Genomic DNA, 25,829 nt, shown 5'->3' with positions numbered 1-25,829 from the left:
TAACAACTAAAGCGAGAAAGCACTATTATTCATGTCTGTTTAAACTTAAGTATAGAAATATGATCCTCTAAATATGTTACAACTCAAGGTGTAACGCCCTAAAATTTTAATTTTTGTTTTTGGAAATTTGTGACACAAATGTGTATCTGCTTCAGTGGTTAAGTGTTCTGAGTGTGTGTGGGAGGTCCCAAGTTCAAGCTTTGCCTTGGGAAATTTTCAGTATTGTTTCTGAATAAAGCCTTGATCTTGCGCAGTAGGCTTTTATTTAATTGTTTGTAAGCTTATATCAGAATGGGCTTACTGGTCTAGTAGTTAAAGGGAGTGTTAGGTTGTTGAGAGTTAGGAGTTCGAATCTCTGCATTGGCAATATTTTTGTTTGGCTCTGAGCAAAAGAGTTTTAGTTGTGATAGAGTTCTGGGTAGTAAGGAGTTAGGTTGAGTGAATTAAAGGGAGTTGGGATAGGGTGTTATCGAAATCTCTCATTTGATTTCTTTTTGCAAAAATTTTGTTCTCCCTTCTCCCTCTCTCCTGAAATTTTCACTTCTCTCTCTCTCTCTTTTTTTGTTTACGTTACTAAGGGGAAAACCTCCTTTTTGGTGTAGCACTTAATCGTGCTTGATCGGTAAATGGTATTTTTCCATAGTTCTATCGTTATTTTGATTAAGCAATTAACAGAAGGTTCGTTTTTACTCACGTTTAGGCGTTGCTCAAAGGCTTTAAATGGGTTTTCTAGTGTGTGGTGACTACTGGTTATCGTATTCGTCTTGGTAAGATTTTGAAACGTCGATTGGCTCAATTCTCAGGTTTTACGTTTGGGGTTTTTCGTAAGAATGGCTTCCATAATGAAATTGATTGGGTTTTTGGGTGTTGGTGTATCGTTTGTTAGGTTCTAGAGGACTCATGGTTGTAGTAGCTTCTAAACGAAACCAGGTGTGTACCCGAAAACATAGAAAATGAGATTTCAGCGAAAGCCAAAAACCATTCTGTTGATGTCACACGGCCGTGTGGTGCACCATGTGGTAGGTAGTGTGCTATAACATGGGCGTGTGATCGACGAGGCCAGGCCGTGCGCACGACACACGGCCAAGGCCAATTTGGGCGATGTAGGCCACACGGGCGTGTGGGATTCTAGGCCAGGCCATGTGATCCACACGGCCAAGGGCGTGTGAGCCCATGTTTATGAAAAGTTGCTTAAGGTTGCACGAGTCGCTCGAGTTGACTGAGAACCTACTATAGGGTCGGTAAGCATTACTTAGAACCCTAATTGTGTGAAGTGTCTGTATGACATCTGAACTGAACATGTATGCTTGCTGAATGTATGTTCTGTTATTAACATATTTACATGTCATTTATGGTATGTTGCACTGCATCGGTGTGGGTTGATGAAATTTTGGAGGAAGTATCTGAAAGGCTCTTAAGCCTGTTATCTAGCAGCTCAGCTGCAAACTTCTAATTATGTGCAGCATTTCGGTACAGCATGGTGTGTAGGGATGGGTGGGTTGATTTAATCCCCACATGGTATGTAGGGCTGGACGGAGATGGTGTATAGAGGCTGGTGGGTAGGATTCTGATTTACTGTATCTATATTCTATATCTGATATGGGCCAAAGCCCTAAATAAATTCTGAAATTATATCTGAATGGGCTAAGGCCCAAATTGATTCTGTAATGGGCTCAATCCTGGACTGTAAATGACTATATTCTGATGTATATCTGTATGTATGTTTTCTGTGGGGATTACACGCACTGAGTTTGCAAAAACTCACCCCTTTCTGTTTAATTTGTACAGGTAATCCCCAGACTTGACGGATCAGCGCAGCAGAGGACTCGACGGTGGCCACTTGTAAATTTTAGACTATTCTCGTAAGTTTTCAGATTTTATTACTTATTTGGGGTTTGATGTAAATTTTGAGACTTTGGACTGTTTTGGATTTTTACTTTGGATTTTTAACTGCTTTACGATTTTAGAACGGCTTAACGGTAAAAACTCGATTTTGCTAAAACCAAGGTTTCTTTCAAAACGAACAGTTTTCCAATAATAAACGTTTCCAAAAGCTTCCGCTAGAAAGATTTCATTTAGACATGACGAAGATTATGCGCTTTACTTCGAATTCATATAAAGTTAATTAACTGGAACAATTTTAACTCGACAAACTCATTTTTGACTTCTATTCCATATGACATAGCCAGATTTGGCCATAACGTTTAGGGCGAGTTTGGGGTGTTACACAAGGAATAAAAAGGATACTATTAAAATCTTATGATACCCCAAAAAAGTTTTTTGGAATATTAGCTAGAGACATCACATTATCCTATTTACTATAATCAAGGTTTCCATAGAAAATTTCATTCGCAAAGAAACAAATAGCCATCAGTTATGTCATATGCATTTGGATATAAATTTGATACAGATATATTTAACTTTTTTCTAAGTTCTTCATACCGGGTATCCAAATATTGAACATGAGCCTCTAGTCTCAAAAACAATAATATAATAATCTAATAGGCAATGTAGTACATTTGGTAAAGGTTACCAAATAAAATGAAAAATTTTAAAATGACTACTATTTTTTGATCATATCAATGACATATATTATGAAAGATATACATATTTAAGTAAAAATATTCAAGTTGTTGATACTTCAATCTTATTCGAAGTCTTAGATCATAAACAAGCATAGCATGGAATATATAAAACATAAATTCATACTTAAATATGATTTTAAAAAATGAGCATCATTTTTAACTTTTTTTCATTAGGAATATTGAAATCTCAAAATCTTTCAAGCATGCATAGAAACCACATACTTTTGAGTGTTGCTTCAACGAGAGCGTTGTATGTCTAGATTACTTATTCTACAATGGAATATTGAATACTATCGAGCAAACTCGTGTTGATAACATTTTATAAAATAATTATAATACAAAGAACACAAGAATAATATATGATAATAAAGAGAGATTTCTATTGTATTTCTCTTCTTTTCCATCATCATTACAAGTAATATACTCCTCTCTCTCTCTCCCTCCATCTCTCCCTCCCTCCCTTTCCTCCCCTCCACCTCCCCTCCCCCTCCCTCCCCTCCCTCCCCTCTCTCTCTCTCTCTCCCTCCCTCCCTCCCTCCCTCCCTCCCTCTCTAGCTCTCTCCCTCCCTCCCTCCCTCTCTCTCCCTCTCTCCCTCCCTCTCTCTCTAGCTCTCTCCCTCCCTCCCTCTCCTCCCTCCCTCCCTCTTCTTCCCTCCCTCCCCCTCTCTCTCCCTCCCTCTCTCTCTCTCTCTCTCTCTCTCCCTCTCTCTCTCCTCTCCCCTCTCTCTCTCTCTCTCTCTCTCTCCCTCCCTCCCTCCCTCCCTCCCTCCCTCCCTCCTCTCTCTCTCTCTCTATATATATATATATATGGGGAGATTAGACTCTTATTATTTTAATACATAAATCGAAAAGGGATTATAACGACATAAAATGTGAAGAGTAAAAGAAAAGATAGAAAGTTTATTGTAATGAACTAGAGGTGACCATGGACCGAGTTGAGTTTGACTTAGGCCCAAACAAAATTTTAGGCCTGTTTTCTCTCTCTCTCTCTCTCTCTCTATATATATATATATGGGGAGATTAGACTCTTATTATTTTAATACATAAATCGAAAAGGGATTCTAACGACATAAAATGTGAAGAGTAAAAGAAAAGATAGAAAGTTTATTGTAATGAACTAGAGGTGACTATGGACCGAGTTGAGTTTGACTTAGGCCCAAACAAAATTTTAGGCCCGTTTTCTAAGCTTTGGCCCAGTTCAAAAAATGGGCTTAAGATTTTGCCCAAGCCCGGCCTAGATAAAAATTATAAAATCTAGGCCTAGCCTAGCCTTCCTGTATTAAATTTTTTATAATATTTAATATATATATATTTAAAATATAATAAATAAAAAATACTAAAAACATTAAAATAAATGTTTCCCAACAAATTAAAAATAAATATATGTATACTTAAATAACATTAAAATTGGTGCAATTTAACAAGCAAATTAGGGGTAAGTAAAACTCGATTCGACTCAAAAAAATAGAAAAAAATTTGAATTTCGAGTTAAACGAATCGAGTTATTCGAGTCAACTTGAATTTTTTTCAAATTTCGAGTTCGAATCGAGTTAAGTTTTCGAATTCGAATAACTCAAATAATTCGAATAAATCGAATATCAAACTATAATATTTTACATTTTTACCCCAAACTCCCAAACTTTTTTATTTTTCCCTCAAAACTTTTACTCCTCCTTACTTTCCCCCTAAAACTTTTACTCCCCTCCTATCCCAACCACCATCTTCCCAAAATCCATTTCCCACCAAAATTTTACTCTCCCACTTACTTTTCCTCAAAATTTTACTCCCAAAAACCCTCAAAACCTTTTATTTTCCCTCAAAATTTTCACTCCTTCCCACTTTCCCTGTAAAAGCCTATTTTTAGTGAAATCGGAACAGTGATTTTGGGACTATAAATCCGAGTTAAAAAGAAAATTTATTTTAATATTATTACATGGTTTGCATTATGATAGGAAGGATGTATGAGAATTTTTATAAGAAAATTTTACCGATATCATGTTTAATTAGGGAAAGGACCAAATTTCATAAAATTCAAAAGTTGAGTTCTAGTAGCTAAAAGGATCAAATAGCTATGGAATTTAAAACTTGAGGTCCTTATATGGTAATTAGACCATTAAAGAAAAGTTAATAGATATTTTGATGATTCATCCATGGAAAATTAGAAAAAGAAAAGGATGAAATTGGAAAGTTAAAAAATTAAAGATGATAAATAAAATAAATATCAAATAATATCATTTGATGTCATCTTCATCCGAAAAATTTTATGGAAACCCTATGAGAGAGAAAGGAGACTAATCAAGCTTAATTAGCTATGAATTCTTGTCCTATTTTTAGTAATTTTTATATTTCTGATATCGGTATAGCTTAATTTATCTATTTTGGGGATTAATTTGGAAAGATATCAAAGTATAGAAATTTTTTCATGGATGAATATACTGAAATTTTGAAATTTATGGTAGAAGATGAAAGGTTGTTGATAGATAAACAACTTTTGTAAAATGAATTTTGATGAAATTATGATTTATGTAAAGATGTAAAAGTTATGGAAAAATTCTAAATTTTGTGAAATACATGTGCTATAAATGTTATATGAAAATTTTGATTGGGCTTGGAATAAGGATTAAATTTCATGAATTTCATTTTCCGAGCTTAGAGACGAAATTGTCATTTATGAAAAGTATAGTGGCAAAACGGTAATTTTGCCTAAGGTATGAATTGAATGTAAATGAGTATGAAATGGATTAAATTGATGTTAAATTCATTTATATAGATCTGGAAAGATCAAATAAAGAGTTAGATCGAGGAAAAGAAAAGGTGTCGGATTGGTAGGCTTTTATACACAAACAAATGTCGAGGTAAGTTCGTGCAACTAAACTATATTTATTTTTATACTTGAATTGAATGTGGTATGTGATTAAATGAATTATATAAACGGTATAATTATATGAAATAATTACATGTCCGAAAAATGTTAAATTCCGTTTGAATAATAAATTTCGATGGATATATGATTTCCCATATTGAATGAGGTCCTGCATATGTTGCGGAAAGAATATAGCTCAAATGAGCAATCTTGTTAAAAGCACTCTCGAGCATCCTGTTATATAGTTCCTGCGAGCAACCTGATCGGTTCGGCATGTGTTGCGCACTACCGCAGCTCTTTATTGGCATCATGTTACATAATTCGATCGGTTATGCTCCAGCATATATTGCAGACACAAACGCAGATCTCTATGAGCATCCTGATATAGGCTTTTATGAGCTTCCTGACATGGCTCGCTTGAACTCCCTGTTACGTTATCCATTGTTCCCTGATAATAACTCTTCGGAGTTACCTGTTATGTAACGCCCCCATGCCCGAAACCGTCACCGGAGTCAAGCTTGAGGTGTTACTAAACTTATCTTACCTTTTAAACAACTCTAAACCACTTATTTTAATTTTCGGAATAAATTGTTTTTCTGCGTCATGATTGCTTAAAAATTCATTTCTTGAGTTTCAAAACTCGAAATTAAGATCCGTAAATTTTTCCTGAAACTAGACTCATATATATATCTACTAATTTTTTTCTAGAATATTTTACTTAGCCAATTAGTACAGTTTATTAGTTAAAGTTACCCCTGTTTCAGAATTCGACTGCACTGACCTCTACTTACTACGAACCACTTTTCTCCCTGTAAAAAATTTATATGACTATACCGTTTGTTTCTATTAAAACTATATTCAATAAGAATTCTAACCATATAAATTAAACCACCTAATTATTTTTTTAAAATTTATGGTTAATTTCCAAAGTTGGAACAGGGGATCCAGAAATCGCTCTGGCCCTATTTCACTAAAACTCAGATATCTTATAAAATACAAAATCTTTACCTGTTTTGCTTATTCCATATGAAAATAGACACAATGAGCTTTAATTTCATATATTATTCACCATCAAACCATGTCTCTACAATTTTTTGTGATTTTTCAAAGTCACATTATTTCTGATACTTGAATCCGTTTTTAAGTTACTTTCACATTTTTCATAGTTTTCATGTGATAGTTACTACTTAATCATACATACTATTAAACATGTATATCATCAGCCATTCTATTAGCTAATCACTAGCAAGTATTTACACATCATTCATTGATCATATCATATCAAAAGAAACCAAGTTCCTATACATGCCATACACAAAACGAAACGTCTAACTATACCAATGTGATTTCTTCGATAGTGTGATCGGGTCTCCGACGTTTCCTTCGATCCCCAAGTGGCTAGATAAAAACTATAAGAAAAAGAAAATAAAGAGAGTAAGCACTAGGCTTAGTAAGCTTACAAGCAAATAAATTACAACATTCAACATAATGAATAATTATACATAATGTCACCTAGCCTCATAAACTTTCTTTACTTCTCATTTTCTACCTTCTTCTTTACTCACTTACCTTCTTTCTTACCTGACCTTTCACTATTCATAAATATAATCTACCTTCCCTTTTGCTGATAATTCACTGTAATTTAACATGTACAATGACCCGTTGAACCACTCGGAATACTAAGGATACTAGGGTCGTTCCTGTCTATCAATATCCTGCCAATGCCATGTCTTCGACATGGACTTACACGAATTATTCCTGTCTCCAATGCCATATATATATAATATGGGCTTACATGGCTCATTCCTGTCTCCAAAGCCATATATCTGATATGGACTTGCATGGCTCACTTCTGTCCTGTCCTGTCCTGTCAACTCCAATATCCTAACATTCCTAAGGTTCAAACGGGGCTTCCTAATGCTTTTTCTCTGTCATTTCGCCTTTAATTCGACTTTAAATATTCTCAAAAAATAAGTATATAAATGCTGGAAATTGACAATAATAATGTAAAATAAAAGAATATTGCATTTATTTACTGTAAACTTACCTCGATACAAAATGTGACTAAACTTTACAATTTAGTCCTTGACTTTTTCTTTTCCCCGATCTACTCTCGAATTTCGCTCTTCTTGCTCTATAATAGAAAATTTAACTTATTTAATATTCACATTTATCAAAACAGTCCTTGACCCAAACTTTGGCAAAATTACATTTTTGCCCCTAAACTTTCACATATTTGCACTTTTCCCCAAGGCTCGTAATTTAAATTTCATCCTATTTTCTTATGTTTCATGACATGCTGATCATTTTTCCCTTCTATGACAACATCAAATTCACACTTAACATGTACTTATGACTATTAGGTATTTTTACCGATTAAGCCATTTTACTCGTTTTCACTTAAAACTAAGTAGCACAAGTTGTATAACATAATTTAAAACCTCATATTCTATCATAAAACATCAAAATAAACACTTTTCACCTATGGGTATTTTTCCAAATATGAACCCTAACTTAAATTATTGCTAGCATAAGCTTTATCGAGCTACCGGGACTCCGAAAACGTAAAGAACATAAAAAACGGGGCTTGGAATCACTTACTATGGAGCTTGAAAGCTTGAAACAAACCCTAGCTATGGAGAACCCTTGAAATTTCGTGCTAATGAAGAAGATGATGAATTTTGTGTTATTTTTCCCTTTTTATTTCATTTAATATCCAAATGACCAAAATGCCCTTCCTTATTAAACTTTCAAAAATTCCATCCATGTCCTATTTTGTCCATGAACTTAGAAATTGGTCAAATTTTTATTTAAACCCTCCTAATTAATATTCCAAAGCAATTTCATACTAAAAACTTCTAGAATGCAAGTTTTGCAAATTATTCGATTTAGTCCCTAATCTCAACTTAAGCACTTTATGCATAGAATTGCATCACGAAATTTTCACACAATCATGCAATCATATCATGAACCTCAAAATAATAATAAAATAAATTTGTATACCTCGGATTTGTGGTTTCGCAACCACTATTCCTTTTAGGCCCTATTTCGGGATGTTACATGTTAAGCTCTATGAGCTCCCTGATTAAAACTCTTATGAGTTTCCCATTTAGCCTGGATAAGCATCCTATTACATGGCTTATCTGAGCATCCTGATATGTGGCTCGAGAGAGTGCTTCCCGGTTATGTGCCCAAATGGGAACCCTTGAACACGACTTGATGGATTACTGACTTGTACACCCTGTGTGTACTACCAGAGTATCCATTGAAAGTTCAAAGATTCAACGGATAAAATTCCTAAAATGATAAATTATGAGTTTAAATGAATTATACCTTGACTGTTCCTGAAAAACTTGGAAATTTATAGTATGATAAGCTCATCTCTGTTTACTTGAAATATTATGTTATTTATATGACTAACTTGTTGGATAAGTACATGTGATTAGGAAATTGGACAAAATGGTTTGGATGCATGTTTTGTATGTTTAGTTTAAAAGAATAAAAATGGTAAGTTAAATTCTTGTTATACGAACCTACTAAGCATTAAATGCTTATTAGGTTTACTTTCCTCTGTTTTATAGTGCTTGGAAGCTCGTAAAGGTTGGAGATCGGTCGGAGCATCATCACACTATCCTCCAGCTCGTTTTGGTATAAATAAACTTACTTTGAAATAATGGCATGTATAGGCTATTGATGATAAAAGAGGGCATGTAAGTGGTTGTTTGTAATCTAGCCATTGAAATGGCTAGAGTGGTATATTTTGGTATGTGTTTATAAGGCTATAACATGTTTGATGTGTTTTGAAATGGTTAAATAGTAGATGAGATAAAAACCAAATGGTGAATGAATTTAAGTTAGTATAATTGAAAAAACATTTAAATTAAACATAAGTGGAATTGAGGTAAGTTAAACATTTGAACATATAATATTAATAAGTTATACATAATACTTGTATTTGGCTTGGTTTATATGTACCAAATTGGTTTGGAAATATGTTGAGATATTGTTGTAGGTGCAAAGCAAAATGGTTGAGAAATAAGGCTTGGAAAATAGCATTATTTTGTCCGCACGGGTAGACACACGGGCATGTGTCTAGACCGTGCGTGACACACGGCCATGTGCACAGGCATATGGTTTAGCCGTGTGTCCCTTATATCCTTAAATTTGAGAAATAGAATGCTTAGAATTTATCACATGGGCAGAGACACGGGCATGTGTCTTAGCCATGTGCGACACATGGCTTAGCACACGGGTGTGTGTCTTGGCTGTGTGAAACCTGCACCTAATTTTCAAAAATTAAATTGACCACACGGCCCAGCACACGGGCATATGGATGGCTGTGTGACCCAAGTCAGAGAGTTACACGGGTAAGGACACGGGCTGGGACACGGCCGTGTGCCTCATATCGAATGCCCACATGGCCTGAGACATGGGCGTGTCACTTGGCTCACATGGCCTAGCCATACGGGCGTGTGTCCCCTGCACCTAGGAAAAATTTTAAAATTTTTCAAAAAAAATTTTGAGTTCTCGATTTAGTCCCAACTCGATTCTAATGTACTAATTAGGCCTCGATGGTCCATAAAAGGGGCATTATGATTGATTATGTATGATTTTCAGATATGAATACTAAATAACATGAAATAACTGTATATGTTCTGTGAACCCCGGTAATGCTCTATAACCCTACTCCGGCAACGGATACGGGTTAAGGGTGTTACATTCCCCCTAAAACTTTTACTCTCTTCCCATTCGACCCCTCGTCTACCCAAAAACCCATCCTTCCCCCCTCCGACCAAAATTTTTTTAATATTTTCTCTCTAAAATTTTACTCCCTATTTACTTTCCCTCAAACTTTTACTCCCAAAACTTTTTATTTCCCCCCTAAACTTTTACTTCTCACCCTTTACTCCCAAATAAAAAATCAAAATTATCCAAAAAATCCCTAAACATAAATAGTAATAATTATATTTATATCTACTATTTATATTATTAAATTAAATTTCACATTTTATATTATTTATATTATTGAATTGTTTAGTCATATTGAATATTTATATTAAAATTGAATTATTAATGATGTCATAATATATTCATGTTAAAATTTTATATTGGTATCAATTTCACATTTGATCTTTAAAATAACTTTTTTATTAAAAAATCACATTTTTACATATAATATATTTTTTAATTTCAAAATATATAGTGACAAGAATCTGAAGATAATTGATATAACTAAGCAAGCAAAGAAGCTAACTTGTATATAAAAGATTAATAAATAAATTATGAGGTGATGAAAGTTAATAAAAAAATTTGATTACGATGGACAAATTTTATTACAGTGGATGATAGTGGTTACAAGGACCCAAAATTATTTTTTAAAATTTAACTCGAACAAATATATTCGATTTGATTAGATTTGATTCGATTCGAATCGAATTTCATCTCACTCGACTTGATTTGAGAAAATTTTAAATCAAAGTATGATGATAAAATATGATTCATTAACTCAATTAACTCGAAATTTTTTCATTTGATTCGATCGAACGCTCACCCCTAAAGCAAATGTCTCTAAAATAGTAACAAAATTAACAATAAAACAAGAGTTATACAATATCCAAATAATAACAATAAAATAGTACCAACATAATAGTAAAATGGTAGTAAAATAGTGAAAAAAATAACAGAAAAAGGTTAAAATATCAAGAAAAAGTAGCAATTTTTTTTTTTTGCATATTCGGGTCGCGATGAACCCAGGCAAAAAAATCTTACCTGAGGCCCTACCCGTTTTCTAAATGGGCCTTATTTTTTTGCCCAAACCTATTTTTCGAACCTATATTTTTACCCAAACCCTCCCACTTTTTGGGCGAACCATCGGCCTGGCCCATGAACATACCTATAGTGAACATCCACTTAATAGCATTCATAACAAATATATATTTTATATATTTTTATTTTTGAAGTTGCACTGAGACCTTAGAAAATCTTTTAGAGGATGGTATACTCAGATCATAAAGTATGGTCTTCTTCACATACATCAAAACCAAATAAACGGTGAAGATCCAAATTAAAATTACAAATCAAAATAAATTTATCTATCAATAGACGATGTAATGAAAATTAAATATACACCCACTCCCCCCCCCCAAGCATGAATTTCCCGCTGAAAGTAACTCTTCCCCTTCTCTCTCTCTTAAGGGTGAGCGTTCGATCGAATCGAATGAAAAAATTTCGAGTTAATCAAGTTAACGAATCATATTTTATCATCCTAATTTGATTTGAAATTTTCTCGAATCGAGTCATGTGAGATGGAATTCAGATCGAATCAAATCGAATATATTTGTTCGAGTTAAATTTTAAAAAATAATTTTGGGTCCATATAACCACTATCACCCACCGTAATTAATTTTTTTATTAACTTTCATCACCTCATATTTTATTTATTAATCTTTTATATACGGGTTAGCTTCTTTGCTTGTATAGTTATTTCAATTATCTTCATATTCTTGTCACTATGTATTTTGGAATTAAAAAATATATTAAATGTAAAAATGTGATCTTTTAATAAAAGTTATTTTAAAGATAAAATGCGAAATTAATACCAATATAAAATTTTAACATGAATATTTTATGGCATCATTAATAATTCAATTTTAATATAAATATTCAATATGACTAAACAATTTAATAATATAAATAATATAAAATGTGAAATTTAATTTAATAATATAAATAGTAGATATAAATAAAATTATTATTTATGTTTAGGGATTTTTTGGATAATTTTGATTTTTTATTTGAGAGTAAAAGATGAAAAATAAAAGTTTAAGGGGAAAATAAAAAATTTTGAGGAGTAAAGTTTGAGAAAAGTAAATAGGGGTAGTAAAATTTTGGCATAAAAATATTAATTAAAAAATTTGGGGGGATGGGGGATGGGTTTGGGGTAGATGGAGGGTGGGATGGGAAGGAAGTAAAAATTTTAGGGGAAAAATGAGAGGGAGTAAAAATTTTAGGGGAAAATAAAAAATTTTGAGGGTTATTGGGAGTAAAATTTTGAGAAAAAATAAATGGGAAAGTAAAATTTTGATGGAAATGGATTTTGAGTAGATGGGGGTTAGTTGAGATGGAAGGAGAGTAAAAATTTTGGGGTAAGTGAGAAAGAGTAAAATTTTTGAGAAAAAAGTAAAAATTTGAAAATTTTGGGTAATATTATAATTTAATATTTGATTTATTCAAATTATTCGAATTATTCGAATTCAAAAATTTAACTCGATTTAAACTCAAAATTTAAAAAAAATTTAATTGAATCGAATAATTCAATTAACTCAAATAACTTAATTAATTTAACTCAAAATTTAAATTTTTTTTAATTTTTTCGAATGAAATTAAGTTTTACTTACCTCTACTCCCTTCATTCTATATATATATATAAAACCATGAAAATCCCTTCCTTTCTCGTTTTTTTTTTTTTTCATTCACTTCGCCTCCTCCCTCCTATCAGTATCACATTCTCCTCCTGACAAGATTTCCACCAACCCATCTCATTCTCCAACACTTCCCGTTTCCTCACCATCCCAAACTTTCTCCTCCCTCTCCACTGCCTTCACCGCCACTTTCTTCCTTTCTACCCTCCTCCTAAAATCAGGAACCTTCTCCCTACAACAAAAGTTCTTCCCTTTCTAGCTGTCAGTAATCAGGCCCCTTCATCTACCTCTTCCGCATCTGGGTATCGTCACAATCCCAATCTCCACCCCTTTCTCTTTCTTCTCCACAATCACCACCGCTTTCCCGACGGCGACCTCATCATAATACCCTTACTACAGTTCTTTCTTGGAGCAAACGAATTCCTCGTTCTGATCTATCTTTTTCGACTCAACAGCGAAATCCCCTCTCGGGTTTGCTTTATTCCAAGACTAGACGAAAGAAGGGGTGGCACAGGTTTATGTTTATGAGCTAATGGACCATGAGTAAAGAGCGAGGAAATGGGGAATTTGATCAGAGAATATGACTATGAAATATGGTGTGGAATTCTCTGCTGCTGCTGATGATGAGATTTCTGGGTGGTTTGGGATTCATTTCTTTGCCTTGCTATGGTTATTCCTTTGGTGATTTTTTGTTTTTATTTTCTGTTAATGTGGGTTGTGATTAACAGTTGAACTGTTAAAAGATTCCTGTGTATTTTCTGGGAAAGTTTTATTGTAGAACTTAGCTTATTTGGTGGGGTTGATTTCTAAGCTCTTTCTGGGTTTTCTTTGGTAAAGAAAGTAGGATTAAATATTTTTTAGAAACTTAAAAGTGGTAATGATATTTGAGTGTAAGTTCTTGTTAATGAGACTTTCCAAAGAGAATTTGATTTTGTCCTTTTTGTTAGTGTTTCTTTTGTTTATCATTTCAGCTTTGCTTGTTTTCAACAATGGACCATTTCTTATCTTACTTGCCATGATAATGTTAATGGTTGAAACAAAAGTTGGAAGAGAAAACACAGAGTGGCTGGATATTTTAAACACATTCTCAAATATAGATATAAAGGATATCATCTTTCAAATACATGATAAACATAGAAAAAAAAAATATGCTCACATCTAACACTTCTTGGTGAAGTGGTCTCTATAAAATTTGTAATATAATACTTCAATTTTTATATATTCAAGACAAACTTGGTGAGTGTCTCTGCTTAAAAAGGAAGGCTTTGCATGGTTGGGCTTCATAAAAATGGATATTGTTTTAGTTGATGCATGGTTCTGTCTGTTATTTTGAAAAGTTGGAAAATTTCCAATGTCTGAAAAAGAAGATTCGGCGAAGTAGATACAAGTATCCCGAAAATCTCCAATCGTCCATGTTGTTTAATTGAAAATTTCCAGAAACTGTAAGCAGAAAAAAAAATAAAAAAATACGCCAGATCTAACGTCAAAGTGTTGGGGTTTGAGTATTGTAACGCAGAGGTTTTGGAAGCTTAAAAACACGTTTTCCCAAAGATGAGCCCGTTAAAGCATCCAATTGGCTGCTAATGACACTGATTATTTGAGTGCCTCCTTCTTTCATTGCTGTTCTTCGTCTACTAAAGTATTCCCATGTTTCCGTTTCCATTTCGCTATCTGACCTGCATTATTTTCCTGAAAAGCTTAGCTCAATCACTTTTAAGAAGTGACATCACGTGGTTTAGTATTCGAATCTCAACTTCTATAACCCTTTTTCCATATCTCCAAGCAGCAGCCTCTTTTGTCCCCGAAAAATCTTGCAAGAAACAACGCAGTAGAAAAGAAAAACTTTCTCTATGACTCGAGATGGTTATCATGCAACTACTTATGCACATAAGACCAAAATTTTGAAAAAGAAAAAGTGCAAGTACCAACATTACCTCATAATCAAAGAAGACCAACCATTAAATCCCACAGCCTTGAGCTGTTCAGCAGTAACATTTCGCTGTCTCTCAGGCTTCCTTGATAATAGAATCAAAGACCATCCTCTTGACTTAAGCTTCACATACAATTCCAGTATTCGCCAGTGCTTCAGATTGGCTGCATCTTCGATGGAACCACTTGGTTTGTTAGAGCCATATTGGTTGAACCTGAGCCAAAACATGAGTTTAATCTGGTTTAAGTAATTTATTAACAGGAAAATGACAAAGTCCCAAGTAACATAGAAAAAAATAAGCGGAATTACTGTTGCTGGTGCATTGATTGATAGGTGTATGTATGATTTGAAGCAAGGATGTCATCTATGTCTATTAACACAGCATCCAAATGATTGTCCGATGGTGAAATAGTATCGAAGAAGCTCTCAATCATCGAAATCATGAAATTTAAGTCTCGTTCGTATTCTCCCCCTTCGATATAATGAATGGCTAGATTCCAGCAGACTGGAGGAATCTCGGGTTCTTCCAAGCTGTTGAGTTCCCCATGTAAAGCAAAAGCCTTGCAATAATGGTAGCTATCACTTGCTTTCTCAATCTCCACCACTCCCTTGCTCCTACTTTCACAGGATCGCAACATTACTGCTAATGTTACAAGTAAAGTTACTGAAAGAACACCAACAATTAGAAGACCAGCAATGAAGATTGTTGCAGCAAAAGATTTCATGTAGAATCCCGACTCCAACACATATTGGCTTCCACTCTCTGTCAAGAACGACCGAGATTAATACGTATTTATATCGAACATCGGAAGGTTTAGCAGTAGGAACCATAAAAACGAAATGAGTTAAGCAGTCAACCCATTAAAACAATGTTGCATACAAAATATTTGGATTAATTAACAATCCAGTCATGCCAAATGAATGGTTAAAAGCCTCTGAGAAAAGGGTATTGGAATTGAAAGAACTGTTGGGATCTAATAAAGAAGTGCCTTACCAGTATCTTCCCTACTCAAGAGACTCTGAGAGGAGAACTCCCGTTCCATTTGATGGCCATAAGCTGACATTGTGATTCAGTCAAGCCAGATTCATATCAGGGCTGCAAAATTCTGCCCAGATCCCTTCAAAATCATTGAAGGGTCACCTGAAACGACAAATAACAATCAACTGATATAGAAGATTCCACCCCCCCCCCCCGCCCCAAAACAAACCCCTTTAACCATATGGTGGCAATCACTGATATGATAAATCAAGACAAAAAATCCCAACTTTACAGCTGCAACTTACAAGCAGCTTCATGATCTACCATGGTCTGAGCTAGCACTCAAACTTCATTGCCCTCTTGACAAGGAATCAAGTTTCCATTTTTATCAAGAATATCTTTCTAAGGAAGGAAAGGGTCCATAACCATTTGACTTTCTAGATATAATACTAATAATCATTAAAGTCCAAAATTTGCTGATCAACTCATTGCTTCACAGTAGCAATTTGGTAAAAAATAAAATAAAAACAACAATTAAGAAAAAGAAATAACTTCATACCCAAATTACCATGAGTTAATAACAAAACAGAATTGAATTCTGATGCAATTAATAATGCAAAAACTGGGTTTATTTTTGTTCCTCATTATCTTAAAGTTAAACAATACAAGGAAAGGCAAAGAGACAAGAGAAGAGAGAGAACCTGAGAGAGGCTTTCGAAGGCTTTTACCTGTAGAGGATAAGAAAATGAAAACCTGACAACAAAAACGACTGTATCTCTTTCGTAGAGAAGCTTCCTTCTTTGTACTGTGTGGATCATTGTTAACGGCTTCTTTCCAAGGACGACGATGACTTTAAACATGACAGATTGCGTAGTGTTTTTACTTTAAAATCGGGGGTAGTTTTGACAACAAGGAGATTATTCCAGGGTTTTACTTGCAATTTTGTTTAAAAGCAGAGAATTTGATTAAATATAGTTGGTATGATAATTCTTGGGCTCCACCATCTCAATCATGCAATGTATTTTTGTAGTGTATGCTCCACCAATTATGTTGTTAAAAAAGAATATATTTGATGATGATGTTTTTGCTAGTCAAAAGATTCTGCCGTGATAAAGTGTACAAGAAACTCTATAGGTACACCTGGTGAAAATCTCTGTACAGACTGGTTCATATCATCATATTCATGCTTATTTTTGCTATTATTATGTTGACATGTGTTATGTCTCATATGTCGCATTCAATACAAAGTCTTCATCAGTTAGTGGAGAACGTGACAGCAATTCAAGTTAATTTTCATTATTAAGATTGCTTACAAAATCTCAGCTCAGAGTTCATGACACCATATGAACATGACATGATAATCACTTCCACCAGTAGGGATTTGTCTCACCTTGTACCCTCTCTGAATTTGTTTTTTTCAAAGAATAGCTACCACATTTATCATCTTAATACTTAACCAGTCTCATATGGTGCAACAATATGACTAAGTTTCTTGGCTAATTCTTTCAACGACATGTTTTCCAAAACCTCAGAACCGTTTATCACGTTCACAGCTGAATCCACAGTCTTGGCTAATTCAACGGCTGCACCCACGTAGGAATGTGGCGTTAACTTCAAAAGATGAGTCTTAGCTTCTTCGGGTAATTCCAAGCCTTCAATAAATTCCCTTATACTTTCTTTGGTAACTGCTCTCCCCCTAGTAAGCTCCTTCAGCTTCTCGTAAGGCTCTGGAACACCATATCTACGCATGACCTACAGATCAAGTTAAAAAGAGAAACAAAAAGATGAATCAAAATACTATCCATCTAGCCTCTATTACTTTGCGCTTACAAAAAAATTGAAACAGAAAAGGGCATTCAATAAATGTAGATCAGAAGATACATACAGTCTGAATTGGCTCCGCAAGTACCTCCCATGCCTGGTTCAAGTCTTCGCTTAACCGAGCTTCATTGACCTGGAATCAAAAGGGAGCTTAAGAGAGATGGTAGTATGCAGTAAAGCACCCAAAACTACAATTTAGAGAAGGATTAGCAAGGGCTTTTGCATCACAGGTGATATCAAGCGGCTAACTATCACTAGTTGAAGAAAATAAACTAACGTGCCTTACCACAAGTCATAGATGTATCATGAAGTCAAAATTTTCACAAAGATTTAAAAATGCCCCAAGTCCTTGTACTCTTTTTAGACTTTTTAAAATTTAATACTTTAGCTTTTATTTCCAGGAATTTAGTCCCTCATTTGTCAAATTTGAAAATTAAAATCCAACAGATAACAAAATCAATGGATTATCGTTAAATTTGAAAATGTGACATTTGAACATTCAAACTTTTAAATAAGTTAAGTCCAATTGATACTCAAATTTAACATAAGTCAATTAACAGCGTTATCCCTCGGATTTTAAACCCTAAGAACTAAAAGCAGAGGGACTAAATATCGAAGTCCAAGGAGTACAGGGGCAAGGGCATAATTAGACCTTTCACAAACTAATAACCAAATACAGGACTTAATTAACAAGAACCTTTGGCACTAAAATACACTTAAAGGAGATCAGAACCTTCATGTTATGCAACATACCTGGAGCTTTCCTATTCCTTGCAGCGCACTTTTGTAAGCAAGAAGGGAATGACCAAGTCCTCCCCCCATGTTCCTCAAGACTGTCGAATCAGTTAAATCTCGCTGCAAATTCAACACATAAGAAGATTTATTTTGTTCAAATGGAGTTACATTAGTTATGAACAAACTTCACAAACATAAAATTAAGCGGCTATCCTAAAATAAAAATATTGTACCTGCCAACGGGAAATAGGCAACTTCATGCTCAGGTAAGTTAGGTCTTCATTAGCCTTACCAAGATTACCTTCACTGTTTTCAAAATCAATAGGGTTTACTTTATGAGGCATTGTTGATGAACCAATCTCACCTGCCTTGGTTATCTGCTCCAAATTTTGACCACGAAAAGACATTGGTTGGGAAAATAATAATAACAATAATAATAAATTAAAGTCAACATGCTGCATCAAAACAGTCACCTGCTTAAAGTATCCTACAGATATGTAGCCCCATATATCTCTGTCAAAGTCAATCAATATATTATTAAACCGGATAATTGCATAATAAAGTTTTGCCATATAATCGTGGGTCTCAATCTGCAGACAAGCAAAAAAAAAAAAAAAAACTTTATTCCAGGTCAAGCACATAAACTCGTTACATATCATACCCATATGAAGCTAACTAGAAGTGTCAATACATCAACTGAGATATATATTTTTACAGTATAAGAGGAAGAAGAGCATGGAAAATACCTGAGTAACATAGGGGTTAAACTTTAATCCAAGAGAAGTCACAAACTGTTCTGCGATTTGAGGCCAATTAACAGTAGGATATGCAACAATATGGGCATTGTAGTTTCCAACTGCACCAGCAAATTTTCCCATCATCTCGACTTGAGAAATTTCTTGCCTTTCTCTGCTTAGCCTAACAGAAAAAATGGCCATCTCCTTTCCCAAGGTTGTAGGTGAAGCTGGCTGAAAAAACTAATGATTTAGGTGATCAAGTAATAACAGCTATTCCTAGAGCATGTAACAGTAATAAATTACATGTAATTAAAGAAACAAAAAAAAAATAAGCAATCTAGATATAAAACATGCTCTCTCTCTCTGATCAACCTGAGAATTCAAAGACTAATTTTCCAAGTGGCTTATGACAAGCTAAGAGTGAGAAGATTGTTTCAAGAAGAAAATTTCTCTTCTACCTGGCCATGCGTGCGAGAAAGCATAGAAACGCTTGCATTAGCCTTAGCCAGCTTACATATTGCCTCGACCAATTTATCCATGGTTGGAAACATGACTTTGGTCATTGCTTCTTTCAACATCAATGCATGGGCAAGGTTGTTTATGTCCTCGGATGTGCAAGCAAAATGGAAAAATTCAAGGACCTGAAACCAGAGAGAGAATATTAATTGATCCAAAAATTCCCAAAACTCGAGTCAAATAGAAAGGATAGTGAATCAATATATAATCGAATAACAAGTCCCAACCTTGGCAATTTCTGGCTGTGATTGGCATTTCTGTTTCAAGAAGTACTCGACTGCTTTTACATCATGATTAGTTACTCTCTCTATTTTTTTAACTTCCAAGGCATCATCCATGCTAAATCCATCAATGAGTCCTAGCAAATAAGACTGAGCCTCTGCACTAAAGCTTGGAACCTCAATGACTTCAGGAATTTGTGAAAGCATCAGCAACCATTTAATCTGACACAGTATCTATAATCAATAAGGGTCCTTCTAGAAAGCAAAAAGAAAAGAAAACTAAGTTCATTGATATCGATTTTAACTACATTATATTTGGAATTCAGTAATTATATTTTATACATCACCCAAAATTGTGCTCATATAATTTGCATTGAGTGTTGCCCAGATTCTTCATTTTCCTCAAAATACCTGTTTCTAACACATATACTTCTGACATGCTGTAGAACAATTGAGCATATTCCAATCAAACATATACCATACCTAACACTTAACTTGAGTCCGAGTAACATAGTTTGCATTTCACTAACTCATTTCTAAAGCAGGCAACCTCCAGTCAAGTGGTTACAGGATTTCTGTTACCTTTTTAATCACCACTAGGGGTGTACAAAAATATTCGAAACCAAAAAACCATTTTTTTCGGTTTATTCGGTTTTCATGTTCGGTTTAATTGGTTTATTTGGTCGGTTTTCAGTTTGACATTTTAAACCGAATAAACATTACACTCCCAAACACAAATTTAAACTTTAAACCCAAATACCCATTGAAATTTAAAACTCAATACACATTAATATTTAAAACCCAAATTGATAATTTAATGTTTTATGATATTAATTTTATTTTTGAACTAAAAAAAACCAAAAAACTGAACCGAAAAATTTTTCCTCGGTTTATTTGGTTTTGCTCTCTAGGTCAGTTTGATTTATTCAGTTTACATAGATAACTCAGTTTATTCGGTTTTTGGTATAAAAAACTGAACCAACCAAATATACACCCCTACTCACCACATCCACACTTTCCAATATTTCTCATCAAATTATGTCGGTCAGCTTAAGATTTATCACAGGTAAAGCTAATTGAAGTCATAATTCAACTACGCTAAGCCAAGATTTGTATAATCATTTCAACCTTTTAAGATACATATGAACTTGATTTCGAACAATTTGCAAAATGACAATATACCAAAAGCCCCTAAGACCATATGCATAAATAAAAAAAGTAAGGAATTATAAACTTGAATGCGCCATACATATGAAAGAATATAGAATAATGATGTATTTGGCGAATCAAATACCATGGTCTGTTAAGGAAGCTTTCGGATTTGTTGATAATTTTTGAAAGATTTCTTCGAAAAGGTTTCATCAACCCCTCATTTATGTCGAGTAGCCCTTGTTGTTGCGAGAATTCTTAATTCATGAGTTATAGGGAGGGACTTATGATTCCACAAACAGACTAATATATATATGTACCCCAACTATTTGAAACGAAATTACATTAAAAAATGAATATATTAGAGAAAGCAGATTATAAATTTACCTCAACAAGAACCCGAAAGTAAATAAGCCCATATTCACTCATATAGGGAGCCAAGTCTTTCACTTTACCCCAATAACGACCATCCAAAGGTGACAATGCGGTTAATGTTGATAATTCGAACTCGCGAGAATCATCTTTAATCGCCTAAAACAAAATAAAGAAATTAGAACCAAAACAAAAAAATCTAAGCTTCCATAAAAATAAAAAATAAAAAGAAACGGCACTAAAAATTCAATAGTGAATGTGTGTTTTTGTTAAAAATAAAGTTTAATACCTTAAAAAGCGCTTTTTTTTTTCAAAACCCAAACAGGAACAGAGCTCCATCATTAAAAGAATCAATATTGCAAAGTGTAAACCAAGAGGTAAAGAATAAAACCTGTTTGAAACCATGGGTTCTGCTAGAAAAAGTTGAGCGAAGATAAAGGGAAGCATTTGAGAATTGATGGGAGCGAAGATAAAGGGAAGCATTTGAGAATTGATGGGTATGTATAGTATTAGGCAAAATAGACATGTTTCTTGAAGATTGGAGTTTACTTGCATGTAAAGGGCTTAAAAAGGGGGACTGAATTTTGGTTAATACCCCGGAAGAAACCCTGGCCTCCATGGAAAAAGAGTAGAGCTTTGAACTGTGAAAGTGTAGCTGAAGTCCAGGGCGAAAATGGTGCGTGCTTGGCTGGCTGTATATTTTCACAGTTTTCTTTTCTTCTAGTTGTTATTGTTGTTGAGCTATAAACCCTAATCTTAAAAAGACCCAATTAAATTGGATTGCTTTTTCTGGGTTTAAATTTTATGTTTTTACTTAAATTAAAATCCAGCCCAAAGCCCTAAATAGTTAATATTAATTAAGGAAATTTTAAAAAGGGAAATTTTAAGTCAAAGAAGGTAAAATATAAGGTAAAGTTATAAGTAGAATACGGAAATTAGTGTTAGTGTTGGAAATTAGTAATAAAAAATATAAGTAGAATACGGAAATCAGTGTTATATGAAAAAGTTTTTTTTAAAGAAATATGGAAAAGTTTAGTTAAGTAAATATTTTATTATTTTTAATTTTATTTCCCAAAGTTAAAGTAATGTATGGTTTTAGTATTATATAAAAAGTTAGTATATGTCAGATATTTTAAAGAGTGTTAACTTAATTGATAATAGGAAGAATAATTAATATTTAAAATATATGGAAATTATTTATTTATTTTGATATCTTACCTTCATAGAAAAAAATGGTGTGGATTATTTTGCTGAAATTGTATAGATTGTTCCACTCAATGTGAACTTTTGGATTCCTTTTAATCCAGTAATTATTTATGTACCCTTCCTATAATATTATTTATGTACTTTTTTAATTATTTAATAATATTTCAATGTTTTTTTATGTCATTCATAAATGACTTTGATAATTTTTTAATTTTGAATTTAAAATTTTAAATCTTGAATCTCAAACTTCAAACCCTAAATCTCAAACATCGAAACCAAACCTCAAATATTGAATCATGAACCTTAAACACAAACCCCAAAGCTTAAACTTGAATCCTAAATCTTCAATTCTAAACTTGAGTTTGGGGTTTGGATTTGAGGTTAAAGGTTTGTAGTTTAGGATTTAGGGTAAAAGAATTACCAAAATTATATGTTAATGACATGAAAAATATTACTAAAATGTCATTAAATAATTGAAAAATGACTATGGGTGATATATTGAGAAGAGTTCATAAAATAATTTCTCCTTTTTAACCTCTATTAAGATGTACAAGTGTCATTAAACTAAGCTGCCTAATGACATAAATATAACTATGCCAGGTAAGCTTACTTTCTTTATTTGTAACTTTATATTACTATAGTATATATATTTATGTGTATATATATATATGATTAGCTTATTAGAGAGGGATTCATTTACAATAATGTAAAACTAAAATGGCTTTACATATTCCGTAACTTTTTATACCATTAATATTTTAACAACCCAACTGTTATATTTCACGTTCTATTTATGTAGACCATGCATGTCAAATTTCTCATAAATTAAAATTTTCTAACTATTCATGTTATATTAAAAAAATGCAATCGTTAAATATATATTAATATAGATAATATTTTAAATCGATATTATAAAGATATTGCATCGATTCAATATTTTATATGCATGTCAAGTATAAATATCTTGATAAATTTAACAAATGGAATGCTAAAATGTTAATCATGTAAGAAATTACTAAAGGCAGTAAAACAACTTTAGTTTTACATCAATGTAAATGGATCCCTCTCGATATTATAATATCTTCATGTAATTTTGATTAAAAATTACACGTGTCAAATTTTCATTAGCTGGTTTGGCACTTAATAACGATATTAACTCTAGGTACTATGATAATACATATTTTGATTGTTCAAAAACTACATTGGAACTTTTAAAATTAAAGGTACACATTAGATATTTAGTCCAAGTACAGGTACCAAATGTGACATTATCTCCTAATTTAATTTAATATCACCTCTTATTGTTCATTTCTTACTTGATTTTATGTCTACCTAATCACCACATGTCATATGGCATAATGGTGGAGAGTTTTTCTTTATACAATACATACTTCTACTTATAACTTCTTCCTAACCCTTAAATTAGATGGAAAACATACTTAAATGCACTCGAACCCTTATCTTCCCGATTATTACAATGACAATGGTACCAGCTGAGTTAAGCTTTAATTGGCTAAGTGAAGGGTTTATTTTATTTTATTTTATTTTGATATAACCGTAGTTATCCTAGTCCATTTTACATTTTCAAACTAATCATTTTTTTAGCCAAAATTGTATTAAGGTAAAACTCTCATAATAATGATGACCTTAAGATTCAAATTCAAACCAAATCTCCATTCCACTTTTTTTTAACAACCAAATCTCCATACTATCCTAGTACTAGTAGTATTACTATTACAACAAGAAGCAAAGAGATTTCTCAAAATAATTTCTTCCATTTCCTTTTGAAGTGCCAATAATGGATAATGATAACACGTACTATGCACGTGGAACTGTTCTTCCTAATGTTGAGGAAATTGATTAAAAATGCCTTTTGCAATTTGAAAAAAGGTAAATAACCTTTTCTTTTCTTTTCTTTTGCATTTAAAATTTATTTTAATTTCCTAGACGCAAAAGATTAAGGGATGAAGTTGCAAATAATAATGTTAGAAACACTTAAAATGCATCTATTACCTTATCTCATTTGAATAATCACGTTTCTTCTAATTTCTCCCACTTCCTTCCTAGTTTCTCCCTCTTTCTTATTTCATTTTTTCATTTCCTTCATTAGAAAACTTTTTCCAATTTCTTTCTAAGTTTTTTTTTATTAGGATTTTGTAACATCCCTAACCCGTATCTGTCGCCGGAATAGGGTTATAAAGCATTATTGTAAATATGCAATTTAAATTATTCGTCTTCAAATAATTCATATACCATATCATAACTCATTCAAACACATACATATCATCCCATTTTCGAGCCCTCGAGGCCTTAGAAACACTTTAAAAATGATTCGAGACTAATTTGAGAACATTTGAAACAATAAGGAAAAAGTTAGAAAATTTCAAACTACAGGGGTCACACGGCTGAGACACACGCTCTTCTCTCAAACCGTGTGGACATTCGAAGTAGGGACACACGTTCGTGTCCCAGCCCATGTCTGTGCTCATGTAACTCTCTGACTTGGGTCACACGGCCAAGCCACAAGCCCGTGTGCTAGACCGTGTAACTCTCGAAATGGCCTCACACACCTGTGTGCTAGGCCGTGTAAGCCAACTTTTGAAACCTACAGGGGACACACAGCTATAAGAAAATAGCTAAAATCAAGCCATTTCTTTCACCCTTCACAAGCATAAACTTAAGTACTTTTTCACACATGATAAAGACTTCTAAACATGCTCAAAACCTGCATAAAAAGATCCATACCATAGGCTAATAATCCATAGAACTAATACGCTATATACGCACCTCAAACACATACATAAAACATAGCTAAACATGATCACACTTAACCATTCATTAAGTAGTTTATCTTCATACCAAATCATTTCCTAATTAACCACAAATCAAACATACCAAATTGGTCATTCCAAACATGTTTTTACTTGGCCATATCCATACCAATCCACAAAGCATCAAAGTGCCAAAAGCACACCAACCAATACACCATATTTATAAACCAAACATATCAACTTAATTCATAAACAAAACAAAACAATCCATAAGTGTTTACTTTCATAACATTCTATTTGTATCGAAAGATATCTATTTACAAACTTAGACAAATACCTAATCACCTAGTTTAGTAATTCACCATACTATACCAAAACAACCTACATAGCTACATACATGCCACAACCCTAAAAAGAACAAGAACTACCAACATCAATGGATAGTGTGAGCCGTAGATTCGATCCATCCAAAATTCAGTGATAATGATCTACAAAACAATACACAAAAACATATAAGCTTACA

The 25,829-nt window shown here is 33.3% G+C and overlaps 2 protein-coding genes across 5 annotated transcripts; both read right to left on the bottom strand.

Annotated features, from left to right (window-relative positions):
* Positions 1–14,225: 14,225 nt before the first annotated feature.
* On the bottom strand, positions 14,226–16,719 carry LOC107957115 (uncharacterized protein At2g39920). Of its 3 annotated transcripts, none has more exons than XM_016892557.2 (5): positions 16,084–16,719; positions 15,794–15,940; positions 15,109–15,562; positions 14,804–15,013; positions 14,226–14,545 (listed from the first exon to the last, which is right to left on the bottom strand). In XM_016892557.2, exons 2-5 carry the CDS (start codon positions 15,861–15,863, stop codon positions 14,353–14,355), a joined length of 927 nt encoding a protein of 308 aa, XP_016748046.1. In that variant the 5' UTR covers positions 15,864–15,940; positions 16,084–16,719; the 3' UTR covers positions 14,226–14,352. The 3 variants fall into 3 exon arrangements, with proteins under 3 accessions (XP_016748046.1, XP_016748045.1, XP_016748044.1); XM_016892556.2 differs by having other exon boundaries at positions 16,480–16,719; XM_016892555.2 differs by having other exon boundaries at positions 16,507–16,719.
* A 330-nt stretch (positions 16,720–17,049) lies between these two features.
* On the bottom strand, positions 17,050–22,112 carry LOC107957114 (adenylosuccinate lyase). Of its 2 annotated transcripts, none has more exons than XM_041114159.1 (10): positions 21,721–22,112; positions 21,345–21,488; positions 19,815–20,030; positions 19,530–19,712; positions 19,081–19,302; positions 18,808–18,924; positions 18,568–18,711; positions 18,353–18,454; positions 17,664–17,732; positions 17,050–17,530 (listed from the first exon to the last, which is right to left on the bottom strand). In XM_041114159.1, exons 1-10 carry the CDS (start codon positions 21,946–21,948, stop codon positions 17,231–17,233), a joined length of 1,725 nt encoding a protein of 574 aa, XP_040970093.1. In that variant the 5' UTR covers positions 21,949–22,112; the 3' UTR covers positions 17,050–17,230. The 2 variants fall into 2 exon arrangements, with proteins under 2 accessions (XP_040970093.1, XP_040970094.1); XM_041114160.1 differs by having other exon boundaries at positions 21,925–22,096.
* Positions 22,113–25,829: the final 3,717 nt, after the last annotated feature.

Source organism: Gossypium hirsutum, chromosome A05 (assembly GCF_007990345.1).
Source record: "Gossypium hirsutum isolate 1008001.06 chromosome A05, Gossypium_hirsutum_v2.1, whole genome shotgun sequence".
In the NCBI taxonomy this organism is placed as follows: Eukaryota; Viridiplantae; Streptophyta; class Magnoliopsida; order Malvales; family Malvaceae; genus Gossypium; species Gossypium hirsutum.
Note: the sequence above shows the minus strand (reverse complement) of the source record. Positions and strands in the feature narration are given on the sequence as shown.

Coding starts and splice junctions, on each gene's coding strand:
- LOC107957114 (XM_041114159.1), bottom strand. CDS start 21,948: ATGGAGGCCAGGGTTTCTTCCGGGGTATTAACCAAAATTCAGTCCCCC. Junction 18,925..19,080: donor TTAACCCCTATGTTACTCAG/GTATTTTCCATG, acceptor GCTTGTCTGCAG/ATTGAGACCCACGATTATAT. Junction 17,733..18,352: donor AAGGAATAGGAAAGCTCCAG/GTATGTTGCATA, acceptor TTTTGATTCCAG/GTCAATGAAGCTCGGTTAAG.
- LOC107957115 (XM_016892557.2), bottom strand. CDS start 15,863: ATGTCAGCTTATGGCCATCAAATGGAACGGGAGTTCTCCTCTCAGAGT. Junction 15,563..15,793: donor CTTGAGTAGGGAAGATACTG/GTAAGGCACTTC, acceptor CGTTCTTGACAG/AGAGTGGAAGCCAATATGTG. Junction 15,014..15,108: donor CAATCAATGCACCAGCAACA/GTAATTCCGCTT, acceptor GTTTTGGCTCAG/GTTCAACCAATATGGCTCTA.